This window comes from Neoarius graeffei, chromosome 21 (assembly GCF_027579695.1).
Source record: "Neoarius graeffei isolate fNeoGra1 chromosome 21, fNeoGra1.pri, whole genome shotgun sequence".
NCBI classification, from domain to species: Eukaryota; Metazoa; Chordata; class Actinopteri; order Siluriformes; family Ariidae; genus Neoarius; species Neoarius graeffei.
Genome location: NC_083589.1, coordinates 34,239,534 through 34,259,402, shown reverse-complemented (window position 1 = coordinate 34,259,402; position 19,869 = coordinate 34,239,534). Strand labels below are relative to the sequence as shown.

At 48.2% G+C, this 19,869-nt stretch overlaps 1 protein-coding gene across 3 annotated transcripts in view; it reads right to left on the bottom strand.

The window, feature by feature from the left end:
* usp6nl (USP6 N-terminal like) overlaps positions 1–19,869 on the bottom strand; it is a 218,867-nt gene that overhangs the window by 137,853 nt on the left and 61,145 nt on the right. For 2 of the 3 annotated variants that reach the window (XM_060903020.1, XM_060903024.1), the window contains exon 1: positions 11,472–12,209. The exons of the other annotated variant lie outside the window; for it this stretch is intronic. In XM_060903020.1, the coding sequence (XP_060759003.1) occupies positions 11,472–11,541 (70 nt within the window). In that variant the 5' untranslated portion in view covers positions 11,542–12,209. Of the gene's footprint in view, positions 1–11,471; positions 12,210–19,869 lie in introns of those variants that run through there. 3 annotated transcript variants of the gene reach the window in all.

The window sequence follows — 19,869 nt, the reverse complement described above, 5'->3', positions numbered from 1 at the left end:
CTGCCGAAGCGCGCAGAAGGTGTTAGTACGCCTGTCATTATAGTGCGGACTTTCCATAGCATAGAAAATCGCCACGTTTCAATTTGTGTAACTGAACTTGTTTCATATCACTGGTCATATAAACCTATGTAAACAGGAAAAACGCGGAAGAGTTTGGTCGCATCTAACTACAGCCCCAAAAAATACCATTGGCCATACTGAGCCTAGCTACATTGCTAACAGGAGTGACGGCGCGTCTGACTGCCTGGGAGGTCGCACAAAGCTCGGAGAGGTACGGAGCAGCTCGTCTCAATTCAGATAAGAGCATATTTCATTATGGAAGTACGGTGGACTGTTCCTTTAATATCTAGAACCTGTTAATTAATACGCATTTTGAAAAATTAATTATTTCAAGGCCTCCCCCAGTGCTTTCTGTCGCTCTGACTACGTCACAGTCACTGTTGCGCTGATTGGTCAGAGCGTTGGCCTATACGCACAGAGACAGTTTGAAAGACAACGGGTTGTTCCTACCCACACCCTTCGGAAATGTCTACGACCGAGACCAGACTAAATATTCACATTTAGTCTGGCTTGCCAGGCTAGTGATCTGACACTTTTCCCGTAAAGACCTCATGCTCAGTTAATAAGTCGTTAATCCCACACTACAGACTGTGGTCTTGGTGAATACAGTGAACTCGTGTATGAATACTCAACTGCGGTTTGCGTTCCAGCAGCCACTACAGTCAGCGCTGCTCTTACGGGAAATAAACCAACACCTTCTGACCGATCACATTTGAATATTCAACACTGCCGTCATATAAAGAATGGAGAACTTTGTTCTTTTTGTTTTCTTCCCATTTATAATCAAAAAGTACTAAATTCTGCTATTTTGTGTGACATAATTGTAAGTGTTTATATAGACAGGATATTACATGGTTTATCTTCGACTGGTGAATGGATACATCACGAGTGAGCGAAGCAAATGTGATATATTTTTCAACACAGAAGATAAACTTCACATCTTCGCACCACTGTGTAACGTTCTTTATGTTATACGGACACAGCCACAAAAAAGACGCAAGTCAATCAAAAGAATATTAATCTTGAACCGGTTCACCATTTTGACAAAGCACGTCTAGTCAGCAGGAAAACACTGGGAGTGGCGTCATCGGAGTGAAATATCAGGAATTATTATACATACAGGACACTTTTTCCATGGAATAAAAACGTACTCTATTCCCTTCTAGCGGGTTTCATTCATTTGCTTTGATAGCATGCAATATTCTTAGCATATCGCTTATCCTACGTGTATTACGTCACTCTACCCAATAGAGAATGAGCGCTGAATATGGTTTACGATACTGCACGGTTGTCAAGACAACATGACGTCACATGTCGGAGCTGATGCAAATATTCAATGAGAACGTTTTCCGCTGCGTATGCACAGAAGCATGTCTTTGTTCGCCGGGAAAGAGAAAGACGCATTGAACAACCGAAAGGCTACTGAAACTTCATTAGATATTCTTCATGCGTATTTACAAGAGAAAAACATACCAACGGACATCGAAAAACTGGAAGAGAGATCAACAGCTGAAATACTGTCAAAAGGGGTGTTCACATGGCACATATTTGCATCGATGCTGCACCGATGTATTTTGTTGCGATACATCTTACACCGGTGTAAATTTTGTGGAGCGTTCACACGTCACAACCCTGCTTACTAGAGAGAAGCGTGTTAGCACCAGTGCAGCCCCACTTGCATTCACACGGCAGTTTTTGCGACTGTGCTATACGATAGTAATAATGCGGAAATGAAATATGTGCATGCGTGAAAATGTACTTCCGTTTCCCGGTTGTCATGGCATCACCAAGCGCCGGGAAAACAACGTGGATGAAGACACCAGTGTTGCCAGATGCTGCTGACGTTTTCCAGCCCAAAATATGTTCAAATCCGCCAAAATGCACTTAAAACCGCCCAATCTGGCAGCACTGGAAGACACGCAGTTCTGTTGTTGTTGATATTCGCCATTTTGGAAGCGCAAAATAGCAGGATGCAAATTATGCAATGCCCGTATGTAATCAACTCTCCTCACGCGTAGCGAGTCTACCCCTGTAGCGTTCAGACATCCCATTTTATATTGGTGCTGCCCCGCAAACTAGCATTTACTCCGGAGTAAATTTCTTAAACCACCTCCCGAGCAGGGTTAGATTTGCACCGGTTTAAGCAGCTTTCAGGGGCTACACCGCTATAACTTTGTACTGTGTGAATGCTCTACCGGGGCAGCCCCGGTGCTACACTGGAGTAAAAGTTGCTGTGTGAACACCCCTAAAGTTCTACTTGGAGGTGAGAAAAAGCGACGGAGACTTTTACCAGAGGACTTCACTAGATTCGGCATTAATCATCATTTGAAAGATACATATAATGTATAATAATAATAAATAATAATAATAAATAATAATGGCTTTTTTCGTGGTATATCAGTTATATTCCACTCAGCTACTTGTCTTTGACTCGTTCAATATCATGCTCGCTGAATGGAATATATCTGATAGACCATGCAAAAAAGCCAACCAATATTATTTAAATATACGCCACTCCGATCCGCGATGCATTACGTATGAAAAATGCAAGTTTTTCAACACGAGAAGATAAACTTCATATCTTCAAGTCAACGTGTGATTTTCTTTTTATTATAATCGACACATTCACAAACAAAAAGTCCCAAAATTGATCAAAACGACGCCTCGATTTCCTCACGAGTGACAGAGAGAGATTTGCGTCACGGTTTTGGTTCTCCGTGTCCCGGATGGAGCGCGTATGAAAATTACGAGTGGTGTATTTCCCAATAAAACACTCATGTCCATATCATGTTTTTCTGTAACATGTGCATTTATCATCTAAGGTGATAACGAAGACAAGCGCACACACAAGAGGAAACTCGCAACGCAGAAGGAGGAGGAGGCTCGAATACGGAACGGACTTTTGCCCAAGAACGAGGTTTACGAGGTCAGTAAAATGCTGTCGTTGTTTATATTGTCTGCCTTTCCTGCTGGTGTGAATAGAAAAGCGTGTCACACAGCAGTGCCTTCTGGGTAAGCTCGACTCTTGGTGACGATCCCTCAGGCCTCTGAAGAGTACTGGAAGAGCTGTTACTCTGGAGAAGGGAATTCCCCCAATGGAAACAAGTGACCGGAATTCGACTAGGACACTTTACACACAGGACTGGAACGAAGCCCAAAGCTCCCTCCGACTGGTGCGACTCGCTGAATGAGAGAGGAAGAGAGAAGCTGATTAATTATTTACACATGCTCACGTTACCGCGACATACCGCTGATTGCTCTATCTAGCTTTCTTTCAGTCCGTCCTTCCATCTTTTTTCCCTTCCAGTTTCCCCATCTTTCTTTATTTCTTTCTCATGAATATGCCTTTGTTTTAATTTCTTTCCTCCTTCCTCTTTCTTTCTTCCCATCTTTCCATTATTCATCCTAACTTCGACTCCATCCACCTTCCCCCATCTTTTATTCCTTCCACCTTTCTTTCCTTCCATCTTTACATCTTTCCTCCTTCTCTCCCAGCAGCGACAGTGACCTGTTGATCTGTGCTCTTCACAGTGGTGTGTGTGTGTGTGTGTGTGTGTGCTACAGTGCGCCACACAAACGTCTCACACTAAATATTTTATGACAGCATCTGTAGCGTTTCCCTGACTGGAGGCCTACATGCGTAAAAGAGTGTGCTGTGAGTCTTCACAGCTGAAATAAGAAAGCATAAAAGACAACATGGGGCAGAGACAGAGAGAGAGAGAGGAAGCCAGAGACAGAGTTAGCAAGAGATAGACCAAGAGAGAGTCAGACACAGAGAGAGACAACGCACGAGAGACTGAGACAGAGAGAGCAAGAGACAGAGAAAGGAGACACCAAGAGACAGACACCGAGAGAGAGTGTGTGCGAGAGACAGAGACAGAGCGAGCGCGCATGCGAGAGACAGAGAGACAGAACGAGAGACAGACACAGACACAGAGAGAGCACGCAAGAGACAGAGAGACAGGGAGACACAGAGCGAGAAACAGAGAGAGAGCGCACGTGTGAGAGACAGAGACAGAGACACAGAGAGCAAGAGACAGACACAGAGAGAGAGAGAGAGAGAGAGCGCGAGAGACACAGACAGAGCAAGAGAGAGAGGGAGAGATAGAGCAAGAGAGAGACAGACACGGAGTGAGAGACAGACAGACATGGAGAGAGAGAGACACAGAGAGCAAGAGAGAGGGAGAGAGAGCAAGAGAGAGACCGACAGAGTGAGAGAGAGAGAGAGAGAGACAGGGAGAGAGAGAGAGACAGAGAGCAAGAGAGGGAGAGACAGAGCAAGAGAGAGACAGGGAGAGAGAGACAGAGACACAGAGAGCAAGAGAGAGAGGGAGAGACAGAGCAAGAGAGAGACAGACACAGACACAGAGCAAGTGAGAGAGACAGGGAGAGAGACAGAGCGAGAGAGAGAGAGACAGAGACAGAGAGCAAGAGACACAGAGCAAGTGAGAGAGACAGGGAGAGCGAGAGAGAGAGAGACAAAGAGACAGAGAGAGAGAGAGAGACAGGGAGAGAGAGAGATACACAGAGAGCAAGAGAGGGAGAGACAGAGCAAGAGAGAGACAGACAGAGACACAGACAGCGAGAGAGGGAGAGACAGAGCAAGAGAGAGACAGACAGGGAGAGAGAGACAGAGACAGAGAGAGCAAGAGAGAGAGGGAGGGAGAGACAGAGCAAGAGAGAGACAGACAGACACAGAGCGAGTGAGAGAGACAGGGAGAGAGACACAGAGAGCGAGAGAGAGAGAGACAAAGAGACACAGAGAGAGAGAGAGAGAGAGAGAGAGCGCAACAGAGAGAGAAAGGACCGTGAGGTGAAAAGTAGCCGAGTGGTTTATAAAGCAACATCACATTTCACACCAGCAAAATGTCACAGGATCTCTCACAAAGAAAGCCCTGAGCTCGGGGTGTGTGTGTGTGTGTGTGTGTGTGTGTGTGTGTGTGTGTGTGTGTGTGTGTGTGTTTTTCTTTCAAACTGTATCGATGTCCAACTGCAGGAGGCTTTTTAAGAAGCAGAAATGACAGGACAAACCGATCAATAGTGATTAAAATCAACATCACTGTGTGTTCAGCTGCCTAAAGCTCCTTTCAGTCTGTATTAATAAAAATCATCATCATCAAGTGAGCAACTGTAAAAACTTTATTTTGGTTCTTCAATGCCATTAAATGTGCGTCACTATTATTTATTTTGTTATTTTAGTCCAAAGAATCAGCTCAAGGAGGAACTGAAATCATGTTCAAGGCCATTTGCTCTGTATCAGTCTGTAAGAAGGTTTAGATCCTTAAAGGGGAACTGAAGGCAAATATTTTTTTTTATCATCAAAATTCTCATCTCATCTCATTATCTGTAGCCGCTTTATCCTGTTCTACAGGGTCGCAGGCAAGCTGGAGCCTATCCCAGCTGACTACGGGTGAAAGGCGGGGTACACCCTGGACAAGTCGCCAGGTCATCACAGGGCTGACACATAGACACAGACAACCATTCACACTCACATTCACACCTACGCTCAATTTAGAGTCACCAGTTAACCTAACCTGCATGTCTTTGGACTGTGGGGGAAACCGGAGCACCCGGAGGAAACCCACGCGGACACGGCGAGAACATGCAAACTCCACACAGAAAGGCCCTCGCCGGCCACGGGGCTCGAACCCAGGACCTTCGTGCTGTGAGGCGACAGCGCTAACCACTACACCACCGTGCCGCCCTCATCAAAATTCTATTTCTCATTTTATTAAACATAGGAATGCATTTTTGAGAGCTATTTTGTCACTACTATAGCAAGTTATGAGTGTTTGGAATACACTCTGTAATATATCAGTCCATATGTCAAAGCAATGGCCGTAAACAAGATTCATTGAGACCTGTGCGAGACATCGGAGGACGGAAGTAAAACGTACAGCGGAAATCAAAGTGACCAACAATCTGCCAACATTGTCAAAAGACGCGCACGCCCTCTTTCGAATGCTGATGTAATCAAGCCGGAAGTTTTCCCTGTGTCTGAAATCGCTCCCTACGTCGGGCACTATATAGTGTGGACGCCATTTTGTAGTGCTGTCCGAAACCTTAGTGAGGATTATGTGGGAAATGCGCCGAGTATAATCGGTATTTATCACAAAAATACATGCGTATATTTATTATTTTGAAAACCCACCAGCCGCCTGATCTGGCACGTTTTAATTGTGTGACAGTAATGATGAAATACCAGCGCGACAGACTCGTCCTTATACTGTCATCTTTCCAACTCTCCTCTACTCCACGGTGGTTAGAAGTCGTATGGAATAATCTCCATCACTGATGAAGCTGGCAAATCTCAAAATTAATCTAAATCGGAATAATATGGCGATCTGGCCGCCGTGTAAACAGTTTTCAAAATGGCAGCACTGACACGTCACGTTTGAAGTCTCGCGCAAGTCTCGTGAAGATCGCACAGATAAGCGACGCCTGCCGTGGACCAAATGAACTACATTCAGCATGGCTAAAAACCGAAAAGGCCGATAGGTGTAATATAATATGCCAATATGAGTCATGATACGAGGTTAATAAAACCGAAAATGTAATTGAATAACGTTAATTAAAGGAGATACGCAGAACCATGGCCTCACTTTTGTTTATAAACGCCTTGAGACCTCAAGAATGGCACAGGAATAGTTTTAAGCGTTAACAATAAACCTAATATAGTAATTTTTATGATTAAAGTGATTTATATAGGTAGCGGTCTGAGTGAATGACCTTGACTTCCGTAACGTCACAGCAGGAAGTCTATCGGTCTCATCGCCATTTCCGCTATACTAAAACACAGAGCTGACTGCAACTCTGATCCTCCATTTTGAGCTAATTTATCGCCATGCCACGGAGATGTGTTGCTGGCGGGTGCAGCAACACGACAGAAGGTGGATTTACGTTGCATTCATGGCCCAAGAATGTTCAAACTGCAAAGATTTGGACGCGTTTTGCGAGAAGTTCACGGGCACATTGCGCGCCTACGAAGTGGTCTCTCCTCTGCTCTGTTGAGAAGCGATGGCTATAAGCCCGTATTGAAAGAGGGAGCAGTACCAACAATTAAAGAAAAAGAAAACCACAAGAAAAAGTATTTATTTTTATTTATTTTAAAAAAAGGAAAGTTCAGGCGGCACGGTGGTGTAGTGGTTAGCGCTGTTGCCTCACAGCAAGAAGGTCCGGGTTCGAGCCCCGTGGCCGGCGAGGGCCTTTCTGTGCGGAGTTTGCATGTTCTCCCCGTGTCCGCGTGGGTTTCCTCCGGGTGCTCCGGTTTCCCCCACAGTCCAAAGACATGCAGGTTAGGTTAACTGGTGACTCTAAATTGACCGTAGGTGTGAATGTGAGTGTGAATGGTTGTCTGTGTCTATGTGTCAGCCCTGTGATGACCTGGCGACTTGTCCAGGGTGTACCCCGCCTTTCGCCCGTAGTCAGCTGGGATAGGCTCCAGCTTGCCTGCGACCCTGTAGAACAGGATAAAGCGGCTACAGATAATGAGATGAGATGAAAGGAAAGTTCAGTTGCACCAGTTCTCCCGGAGTGAGCCGAGGGTTGTTGCTAAAACCCGGGATGGAACAGGACATGACATATCACTCAGGCAGTGACCTCCCCGCGATCGTTGCTAAAACCGGTGACATCCTGTTCCGTCCCGGGTTTTAGTGATTGCCTGAGCCAAGCAGTAATGTCGGAGTACTCAGTATGGAGAAAATGGAGAATGAGTGGAGCAGCCGTCTGATTTCTCCGCTGGATATTGCTGCCATCTCGCCCTTACGTGGAAGAAGTGAATGAACGGAGAACTGAACGAACAACTGAAAGTCAGATTGTTTCAAAACAATCGGCTACAAGATCGGCCTTCAAGAAGCGAGAACACAGATGGGTAAACTCCGACTCTCATTTGGATACAAAAAACCTGCATTTAGCTTAATCCATGTAACTTGTATTGTGTGTTTAAGTTACCAGAATAAGATTATTTAATTTGCTTCAGAATGTGATTGTCTCAGTTCATCTGATTATTTAATTAGCCTTTTACGTTTTATCAGTGAAAATGCATTCATGTACATGTCTGTTGCATAAGTTATAACACCCATCCTGTTTTAATGAGAGTCAACCCACAATCAATGAAGTCAAATCAGTCTTAGTTGAGCAAGTCGGTAACGGGATTTCTTACTTTCACCGTAAATTTTTATTTATATGACTTTGGTCTATAGCTGTAAAAGGCCTCGGCCTTAAAACCGGTTACCGCTGTGACGTCACGCACTCAGGGCTGGCTGGCTCAGCGGGGCAGCTCGAATGCCAACTTTGCGGTCAATTTTAACTCTCAGAAATATACTTTTTTTTATTCCCATTTATGCCACATACAAGAGTCAAGGATGGAGATACTATCCACTCAGAAATGTATTTAAAAATAAAGGTTCTGCATATCTGCTTTAAGAAATAAAGCAAGTTTAAAAATGACTTCAGTTCCCCAGTAAACCGCTCAAGTCTGTTGCATACTTTTCTGGACACAAGCTTCAGGATCATGAGGACTGCAATCTGTCGGATTCTCCACATTTCTGTACAAACGTGTAACAGAACACACACACGATCATCTGACACCCTGAAAACAATCCTCACTGCAGAGCGCAGTGCAATCACAGGACGGAAAAAAACAGCAACTATTTGTCTGATTACGTTGCGATGCACTGTTCTGAAATACTGTGGAAACCGTGATTTGTTTATTACGTCCGATTACTGAAACACTGATCTTCTCCAAAAAAAAACATGAAATAATACTTTCATTAGTGAGGAATTCATGACTCATGATGCGTTTTTAAATGTTAATTCAAAATATTTATATTATTGACTGTAAAAAACACGGACAGCGTAACATCTCTGAAATGTGAAGCAGCCACAGGTCTAGCGCCCCTGCTGGCTGGCTGCAGTATAATGTGTAGCTCCGCCCATACCAATGTGTTTCAATGAAAAAACTGCCGATTTTCCCATGTCACCTTTCTCATCTCAACTTTTCCATCGACACAGCGTCGAACTCGAACACTTAGGGTTGGGTTTTTTCCCTATGATCATATCAGCATTTTTTTCCCCCCAGAAATTAGTTTTTAAAAAACATTATAAGTCACGAGCTACTTCCTGTAAAATCGTGGGATCTGATTGGTTCCTTGGCAGGCAGTATTTTAACATAATGCCCGTGGGCGACTTTCTTACGGACTTTCTTTCCAAGGCGTCGGCTTTCAATGTATGGAATCAATTTTGTGCCAAAATGTTCATACAATACTTTTGAAATATCAAACAAAAACAACAAATCAAAATACAAAAAAAAAAGTCAATTTTTTTAGACTGGCAAACAAATTATTCGTGTAATCGTGCATAATATCAGTCTATTACTCTTCAGAAACCTTTTATTTTTGTTCCGCGTCTTTCTCAGTTTTGTTTGACGTAATTTATTTTGGTTGCGATTCCAGCTTTCTCGTTTGCGCTCCCTGACTTTTTGCTTGCAGTTTTGGCACAAACTTCCCGTGTGGGTGGGCTGTCCAGGAACGCATTCCCATTGGCTAACTTGTGTTTGACTGACAGCTACACTCAGCCATTCCCTACTCGGATTCTGGCGGACTGTTTGACGAGTGACCGATCCATTGACGGTAAACAAGGATGGAGTGGACTTCAGTGGCGACTATGATATTGAATTTACACTTTGTTGAATTAATTCAATATCATAGTCGCCACTGAAGTCCACTCGATCCTTGTTTACCGTCAATGGATCGGTCACTCGTCAAACAGTCCGCCAGAATCCGAGTAGGGAATGGCTGAGCGTAGCTGTCAGTCAAACACAAGTTAGCCAATGGGAATGCATTCCTGGACAGCCCACCCACACGGGAAGTTTGTGCCAAAACTGCAAGCAAAAAGTCATGGAGCGCAAACGAGAAAGCTGGAATCGCAACCAAAATAAATTACGTCAAACAAAACTGAGAAAGACGCGGAACAAAAATAAACGGTTTCTGAAGAGTAATAGACTGATATTTTGCACGATTACACAAATAATTTGTTTGCCAGTCTAAAAAAAATGGACTTTTTCTTCTTTTTTTGTATTTTGATTTGTTGTTTTTGTTTGATATTTCAAAAGTATTGTATGAACATTTTGGCACAAAATTGATTCCATATCAATGTTGCAAAAAACAAACAAAAACAAAACGACAAAAATAAATAAATAATTGAAAATCAAAAGACAATAAAAAACGTCCGAAAGATAAAGTGTCACCGAGTTATTCAAGAAACGAGCAATGAAGAGCGTTCAGAAACCGCTAACCAATTCAGTTTTGAAACCGCTATCCGTTTATTCTGCACGCGTTATTGAACTAATACGTTACAAATATGACGTGACTGAAAGCAGCGTCACGCCTCATTATAATGAGCGTCTGTTTTAATCTTAGAAATAAAAAAGCCATGTAATAAACTCCTTATTAACCTCGCTTGCTCGGTCTTTACGGGAAAATATCAGACCAAGGTCTTTTTGTACAGACCTCGCGTATAGTTCAGTCCGTACTGTCAAGACCTCGGTCTGAGATTTTCCCGTAAAGACCTCGCGCTCAGTTAATAAATAATTATTATTCGTAAGAAGGCGTGGCTGGATGAAACCAGCTGTAGCACCTGCATCGCTCCCTGTCTGTGCCGAGTTTCCCAAAAGCATCGTAGCACAAAGATCGTCGTTAAATGGTCGAGCGAGGAGCACAACAAACGCTTTCTCTCCTAGTTAAGATGCTCTTAGCGTTGAGAGGCTTTTGTTTGTCACATGGAGCAGCTGAGTTTCTTACAACCGGTAAATTTTCATCTCTTTAAGCCTAGGTCACAACCGGACGTACGATTTTTTGGCTGTGCGATTTTTGGCGTTTCCCAAATCGCTGCATTTTTTTTGTTCATGGAGAAAGACGCACGTTGGCCGCAAGTTTGTCTTGCAACCTGAAAAAAACGTAAGCGCCCGTAGAGTTTGTTTGACATGACAAAGAACCTCTGCGGCCGGTCTACGGCTCGAAAATCAGCACGTCACAGGCGCGCCCTCCGTGTGTTTCTTGCGTTTTTTGTACGTAGACCGGCCGTAGGAGCACGTACAGCCGGTTGTGACGAGGCTTTAATTGAAATCTATCAAAGTCAAGCTTTCAAGACTCGTCCCGCTATACAGTAGCTTTCTCCGACTACGATCAAACGAAGTCTGAAGTGTTGGCAGCCGTTGTGTGTTAACACGTGTGAAACAACTTCGCAGCTTGTCAAAAGTCAAGAACAAATGAAGAGTCTTGCAAGAGAAAACACCAGCGTCAGCCTTTCACGCTCTCTCTCTCTCTCTCACACACACACACACACACACACACACACACACACGTTCTTCCTTACAAGGAGCGCTAATAAGGTACACACACACACACACGAACCTGCAAACCTGGAGCCGGCACGGTGTCGAGACGGAGACACCAACTCTTTCACAATCTGAAGGACCTGCATGATCAACTGAAGGAGGAGTCAAGTGCTGAATATGGGGCGGAGTCAGCATCGGAGGCAGGGCATGTTGGGATGGGCAGAACAAAGATCGCCCGTCGATCCCAGAGAGCCTCACTGCCATCATACAAAGACGGAGACATCTCTCTCTCTCTCTCTCTCTCTCTCTCACACACACACACACACTCCAGTCCAAGCCTTGGTGTCAGTGTTTTTTCTTCATATCATCAGATATTAAATCCTCGTTAAGAGAGAAATCAGTTCCTAAATAAGTTCACACCCATCTGTCACATTTCAATGACCAGTTAAAGAAAAAGAAAGAGAGAGAGAGAGAAAGAGAGAGAGAGTGAATGAATGTCTCCAGGTCACGCCGAGTCCTCCAGCCTGATTAGCGACGAGTAATTAGCGGCAATTAGCAGCTGTTCACAATAAACCAGTCCTTTGATGCAACAAGTCGCGGCTTGATGACAAGCTCCTGCGTCCTGAGCGCGCACTGCAGCCCGCTTCACCACTAAAGCACACATACACTCCTCCATCCCTCCATTCTCTCCATCTTTTCATCCTCCGTCCTCCGCGCTCTGAGGTCTCCCAGCACACTGCTGCTCTGAACCCAAGACCAGCTCCTCTCTCTCTCTCTCTCTCTCTCTCTCCCCCCCTCCCTCTCTCAGATAGCTCACTCACTCATACCGTCTCACTCCATCTTTTCTCTCTCTCTCCCCCCTCCATCTGCCTTTTTTCTCTCTTTATAACTCGCAATCATCTCTCACTTGCTTTCTCCTCCCCTCTCCTTTACTCTGAAATGAGAGGCATCAAGTTTCCCCTCTGCCCATCTCTTTCTCTCCTTCCTCTCTTTTCTCATCCTCTAATTATTCCCCTCTTTCTCCATTTTCCTAGCTCACTCTCACCCACTTCACCATGCCACATGCTAAGAAAGAAAGAAAGAAAGAAAGGGATGAGGAAAAAGAGAAAGTGAAGAGGATAAGTTGGCAAAGAGAAAGACAAAGAGCATAAGGAGAAAAAGAGAGAAGGATGAGGTGCTGAAAGAGTGAGAAGAAAGAAGGGATTAGGAGAGAGCACGGTGCATGAAGAGAGAAGGAAAGTTGAGAGGCGGAAGGGGAGAGGAAGAGGGAGAAAAAGAGATGAGAGTAGATAAAAAGAGAGAGAGATGACAGAAAGAGGGATGAGGAGTGAGAGAGAGAACGCAAAGCAACCCACAGAGATTCTTATTCCTACCTCCTCATCCTTGTCTTTCCCTTCAGACTCATCTCTCTCTCCTCAGCCCCCTGTCTCCTTATCTCTCTCTCTCCTCACCCCCTCTGACTCCTTATGTGTCTCTCCTAACCCCCCTCTGTCTCCTCATTTCTCTCTCCTCACCCCCATCTGTCTCCTTATCTCTCTCTCCTCACCCCCTCTGTCTCCTTATCTCTCTCTCCTCACCCCCTCTGTCTCCTCTCTCTCCTCACCCCCGTCTCCTTATCTCTCTCTCCTCACCCCCTGACTCCTCATCTCTCTTTCACCCCCCTATCTCCTTATATATCTCTCCTCACCCCCTCTGTCTCCTTATCTCTTTCTCCTCACCCCGTCTCCTTATCTCTCTCTCCTCACCCCCGTCTCCTTATCTCTCTCTCCTCACCCCCTCTGACTCCTCATCTCTCTTTCACCCCCCATCTCCTTATCGCTCTCTCCTCACCCCCGTCTCCTTATCTCTCTCTCCTCACCCCCTCTGACTCCTCATCTCTCTTTCACCCCCCTATCTCCTTATCTCTCTCTCCTCACCCCCTCTGTCTCCTTATATCTCTCTCCTCACCCCCCTCTGTCTCCTTATCTCTCTCTCTTCACCCCATCTGTCTCCTTATCTCTCTCTCCTCACCCCCATCTGTCTCCTTATCTCTCTCCTCACCCCCGTCTCCTTATCTCTCTCCTCACCCTGTCTCCTTATCTCTCTCTCCTCACCCCCTGTCTCCTCATCTCTCTCCTCACCCCGTCTCCTTATCTCTCTCCTCACCCCCGTCTCCTTATCTCTCTCTCCTCACCCCCCTCTGTCTCCTTATCGCTCTCTCTCCTCACCCCCTCTGTCTCCTTATCTCTCTCTCCTCACCCCCTCTGTCTCCTTATCTCTCTCTCCTCACCCCCTCTGACTCCTCATCTCTCTCTCCTCACCCCCTCTGACTCCTCATCTCTCTTTCACCCCCTATCTCCTTATCTCTCTCTCCTCACCCCCGTCTCCTTATCTCTCTCCTCACCCCCGTCTCCTTATCTCTCTCCTCACCCCCTCTGTCTCCTTATCGCTCTCTCCTCACCCCCTCTGTCTCCTTATCGCTCTCTCCTCACCCCGTCTCCTTATCTCTCTCCTCACCCCCTCTGACTCCTCATCTCTCTTTCACCCCCTATCTCCTTATCTCTCTCTCCTCACCCCCGTCTCCTTATATCTCTCCCCTCACCCCCCTGTCTCCTTATCTCTCTCTCCTCACCCCCATCTGTCCCCTTATCTCTCTCTCCTCACCCCGTCTCCTTATCTCTCTCCTCACCCTGTCTCCTTATCTCTCTCCTCACCCCCGTCTCCTCATCTCTCTCCTCACCCCCGTCTCCTTATCTCTCTCCTCACCCGTCTCCTTATCTCTCTCCTCACCCCCGTCTCCTTATCTCTCTCCTCACCCATCTCCTTATCTCTCTCTCTCCTCACCCCCATCTGTCTCCTTATCTCTCTCCTCACCCCCGTCTCCTCATCTCTCTCCTCACCCCCGTCTCCTTATCTCTCTCCTCACCCGTCTCCTTATCTCTCTCCTCACCCCCGTCTCCTTATCTCTCTCCTCACCCATCTCCTTATCTCTCTCTCTCCTCACCCCCATCTGTCTCCTTATCTCTCTCTCTCCTCACCCCGTCTCCTTATCTCTCTCCTCAACCCCATCTCCTTATCTCTCTCCTCACCCCGTCTCCTGATCTCTCTCCTCAACCCCGTCTCCTTATCTCTCTCCTCACCCTGTCTCCTTATCTCTCTCCTCACCCGTCTCCTTATCTCTCTCTCTCCTCACCCCCTCTGACTCCTTATCGCTCTCTCCTCACCCCGTCTCCTTATCTCTCTCCTCAACCCCGTCTCCTTATCTCTCTCCTCACCCCCGTCTCCTTATCTCTCTCCTCACCCGTCTCCTTATCTCTCTCTCTCCTCACCCCATCTGTCTCCTTATCTCTCTCTCCTCACCCCGTCTCCTTATCTCTCTCCTCAACCCCGTCTCCTTATCTCTCTTCTCACCCCGTCTCCTTATCTCTCTCCTCACCCCCTCTGTCTCCTTATCGCTCTCTCCTCACCCCCATCTGTCTCCTTATCTCTCTCTCCTCACCCCGTCTCCTTATCTCTCTCCTCAACCCCGTCTCCTTATCTCTCTCCTCACCCCGTCTCCTTATCTCTCTCTCCTCACCCCCTCTGTCTCCTTATCGCCCTCTCCTCACCCCCTCTGTCTCCTTATCACTCTCTCCTCACCCCCTCTGTCTCCTTATCTCTCTCTCCTCACCCCTCTGACTCATGTCTCTCTCCTCACCCCCTCTGTCTCCTTATCGCTCTCTCCTCACCCCCTCTGTCTCCTTATCTCTCTCTCCTCACCCCCTCTGTCTCCTTATCTCTCTCTCCTCACCCCCTCTGACTCCTCATCTCTCTTTCACCCCCTATCTCCTTATCTCTCTCTCCTCACCCCCGTCTCCTTATCTCTCTCCTCACCCCCGTCTCCTTATCTCTCTCTCCTCACCCCCGTCTCCTCATCTCTCTCTCCTCACCCCCGTCTCCTCATCTCTCTCCTCACCCCCGTCTCCTTATCTCTCTCTCCTCATCCCCCTCTGTCTCCTTATCTCTCTCTCCTCACCCCCTCTGTCTCCTTATTTCTCTCTCCTCACCCCCTCTGTCTCCTTATCTCTCTCTCCTCACCCCCTCTGACTCCTCATCTCTCTTTCACCCCCAACCTCCTTATCTCTCTCCCCTCACCCCCCTGTCTCCTTATCTCTCTCTCCTCACCCCCATCTGTCCCCTTATCTCTCTCTCCTCACCCCGTCTCCTTATCTCTCTCCTCACCCTGTCTCCTTATCTCTCTCCTCACCCCCGTCTCCTCATCTCTCTCCTCACCCCCGTCTCCTTATCTCTCTCCTCACCCATCTCCTTATCTCTCTCCTCACCCCCGTCTCCTTATCTCTCTCCTCACCCATCTCCTTATCTCTCTCTCTCCTCACCCCCATCTGTCTCCTTATCTCTCTCTCTCCTCACCCCGTCTCCTTATCTCTCTCCTCAACCCCATCTCCTTATCTCTCTCCTCACCCCGTCTCCTGATCTCTCTCCTCAACCCCGTCTCCTTATCTCTCTCCTCACCCTGTCTCCTTATCTCTCTCCTCACCCGTCTCCTTATCTCTCTCTCTCCTCACCCCCTCTGACTCCTTATCGCTCTCTCCTCACCCCGTCTCCTTATCTCTCTCCTCAACCCCGTCTCCTTATCTCTCTCCTCACCCCCGTCTCCTTATCTCTCTCCTCACCCGTCTCCTTATCTCTCTCTCTCCTCACCCCATCTGTCTCCTTATCTCTCTCTCCTCACCCCGTCTCCTTATCTCTCTCCTCAACCCCGTCTCCTTATCTCTCTCCTCAACCCCGTCTCCTTATCTCTCTTCTCACCCCGTCTCCTTATCTCTCTCCTCACCCCCTCTGTCTCCTTATCGCTCTCTCCTCACCCCCATCTGTCTCCTTATCTCTCTCTCCTCACCCCGTCTCCTTATCTCTCTCCTCAACCCCGTCTCCTTATCTCTCTCCTCACCCTGTCTCCTTATCTCTCTCTCCTCACCCCCTCTGTCTCCTTATCGCCCTCTCCTCACCCCCTCTGTCTCCTTATCACTCTCTCCTCACCCCCTCTGTCTCCTTATCTCTCTCTCCTCACCCCCTCTGACTCATGTCTCTCTCCTCACCCCCTCTGTCTCCTTATCGCTCTCTCCTCACCCCCTCTGTCTCCTTATCTCTCTCTCCTCACCCCCTCTGTCTCCTTATCTCTCTCTCCTCACCCCCTCTGACTCCTCATCTCTCTTTCACCCCCTATCTCCTTATCTCTCTCTCCTCACCCCGTCTCCTTATCTCTCTCCTCACCCCCGTCTCCTTATCTCTCTCTCCTCACCCCCGTCTCCTCATCTCTCTCTCCTCACCCCCGTCTCCTCATCTCTCTCTCCTCACCCCCGTCTCCTCATCTCTCTCCTCACCCCCGTCTCCTTATCTCTCTCTCCTCATCCCCCTCTGTCTCCTTATCTCTCTCTCCTCACCCCCTCTGTCTCCTTATTTCTCTCTCCTCACCCCCTCTGACTCCTCATCTCTCTTTCACCCCCAACCTCCTTATCTCTCTCTCCTCACCTCCTGTCTCCTTATCTCTCTCCTCACCCCATCTGTCTCCTTATCTCTCTCTCTCCTCACCCCATCTGTCTCCTTATCTCTCTCCTCACCCCCATCTGTCTCCTTATCTCTCTCCTCACCCCGTCTCCTTATCTCTCGCCTCACCCCCGTCTCCTTATCTCTCTCTCCTCACCCCATCTGTCTCCTTATCTCTCTCTCCTCACCCCATCTGTCTCCTTATCTCTCTCTCCTCACCCCCATCTGTCTCCTTATCGCTCTCTCCTCACCCCGTCTCCTTATCTCTCGCCTCACCCCGTCTCCTTATCTCTCTCTCCTCACCCCATCTGTCTCCTTATCGCTCTCTCCTCACCCCCTCTGTCTCCTTATCGCTCTCTCCTCACCCCGTCTCCTTATCGCTCTCTCCTCACCCCCTGTCTCCTTATCGCTCTCTCCTCACCCCCTGTCTCCTTATCGCTCTCTCCTCACCCCCTCTGTCTCCTTATCGCTCTCTCCTCACCCCCTCTGTCTCCTTATCGCTCTCTCCTCACCCCCTCTGTCTCCTTATCGCTCTCTCCTCACCCCCATCTCCTTATCGCTCTCTCCTCACCCCGTCTCCTTATCGCTCTCTCCTCACCCCGTCTCCTTATCGCTCTCTCCTCACCCCCTCTGACTCATGTCTCACTCCTCACCCCCTCTGTCTCCTTATCGCTCTCTCCTCACCCCCTCTGTCTCCTTATCGCTCTCTCCTCACCCCCTCTGTCTCCTTATCGCTCTCCCCTCACCCCCTCTGTCTCCTTATCGTTCTCTCCTCACCCCCTCTGACTCCTCATCTCTCTTTCACCCCCCTATCTCCTTATCGCTCTCTCCTCACCCCCTCTGTCTCCTTATCGCTCTCTCCTCACCCCCTCTGTCTCCTTATCGCTCTCCCCTCACCCCCTCTGACTCCTCATCTCTCTCTCCTCACCCCCTCTGACTCCTCATCTCTCTCTCCTCACCCCGTCTCCTTATATCTCTCTCCTCACCCCCCTCTGTCTCCTTATATCTCTCTCCTCACCCCCATCTGTCTCCTTATCTCTCTCTCCTCACCCATCTCCATATCTCTCTCCTCACCCCGTCTCCTTATCTCTCTCCTCACCCCGTCTCCTTATCTCTCTCTCCTCAGCCCCGTCTCCTTATCGCTCTCTCCTCACCCCCTCTGTCTCCTTATCGCTCTCTCCTCACCCCCTCTGTCTCCTTATCGCTCTCTCCTCACCCCCTCTGTCTCCTTATCGCTCTCTCCTCACCCCCTCTGTCTCCTTATCGCTCTCTCCTCACCCCCTCTGTCTCCTTATCGCTCTCTCCTCACCCCCTCTGTCTCCTTATCGCTCTCCCCTCACCCCCTCTGTCTCCTTATCGTTCTCTCCTCACCCCCTCTGACTCCTCATCTCTCTCTCCTCACCCCGTCTCCTTATATCTCTCTCCTCACCCCCCTCTGTCTCCTTATATCTCTCTCCTCACCCCCATCTGTCTCCTTATCTCTCTCTCCTCACCCATCTCCATATCTCTCTCCTCACCCCGTCTCCTTATCTCTCTCCTCACCCCGTCTCCTTATCTCTCTCTCCTCAGCCCCGTCTCCTTATCGCTCTCTCCTCACCCCCTCTGTCTCCTTATCGCTCTCTCCTCACCCCCTCTGTCTCCTTATCGCTCTCTCCTCACCCCCTCTGTCTCCTTATCGCTCTCTCCTCACCCCCTCTGTCTCCTTATCGCTCTCTCCTCACCCCCTCTGTCTCCTTATCGCTCTCTCCTCACCCCCTCTGTCTCCTTATCGCTCTCTCCTCACCCCCTCTGTCTCCTTATCGCTCTCTCCTCACCCCCTCTGTCTCCTTATCGCTCTCTCCTCACCCCCTGTCTCCTTATCGCTCTCTCCTCACCCCCTCTGTCTCCTTATCGCTCTCTCCTCACCCCCTGTCTCCTTATCGCTCTCTCCTCACCCCCTGTCTCCTTATCGCTCTCTCCTCACCCCCTCTGTCTCCTTATCGCTCTCTCCTCACCCCCTCTGTCTCCTTATCGCTCTCTCCTCACCCCCTCTGTCTCCTTATCGCTCTCTCCTCACCCCCTCTGTCTCCTTATCGCTCTCTCCTCACCCCCTCTGTCTCCTTATCGCTCTCTCCTCACCCCCTCTGTCTCCTTATCGCTCTCTCCTCACCCCCTCTGTCTCCTTATCGCTCTCTCCTCACCCCATCTCCTTATTGCTCTCTCCTCACCCCGTCTCCTTATCGCTCTCTCCTCACCCCCTGTCTCCTTATCGCTCTCTCCTCACCCCCTCTGACTCATGTCTCTCTCCTCACCCCCTCTGTCTCCTTATCGCTCTCTCCTCACCCCCTGTCTCCTTATCGCTCTCTCCTCACCCCGTCTCCTTATCGCTCTCTCCTCACCCCGTCTCCTTATCGCTCTCTCCTCACCCCGTCTCCTAATCTCTCTCCTCACCCCCTCTGACTCCTTATCTCTCTCTCCTCAGCCCCTCTGACTCCTTATCTCTCTCTCCTCAGCCCCTCTGACTCCTTATCTCTCTCTCTCCTCAGCCCCTCTGACTCCTTCTCTCTCTCTCTCTCCTCAGCCCCCTCTAACTCCTTATCTTTCTCTCCTCACCCCGTCTCCTTATCTCTCTCTCCTCGCCCCTGCCCGTCTCTCTCTCCTCACCCCTCTGTGTGTGTGTGTGAAAAAACAGATGCATCAGTATTCGAGATAGAATTTCATAATTAGTTTGATGGCAATCAGATGTACTTCAGCATATTTTGAAAGTCTCTCTCTCTCACACACACACACACACACACATCTCTCTAACTTTATCTTTCAGTGTGACCAATTATCTTCAAGGACAGTATGCACTCCTGCACGTGTGTTTGTGTCTGAGAGAGAGACACACACGCCTCCATGTGCTATAAATCAATCTCACTCCAACAGCCTTCATTCCATCCTTTCACACTGTGACTCAGTACAAAACACCA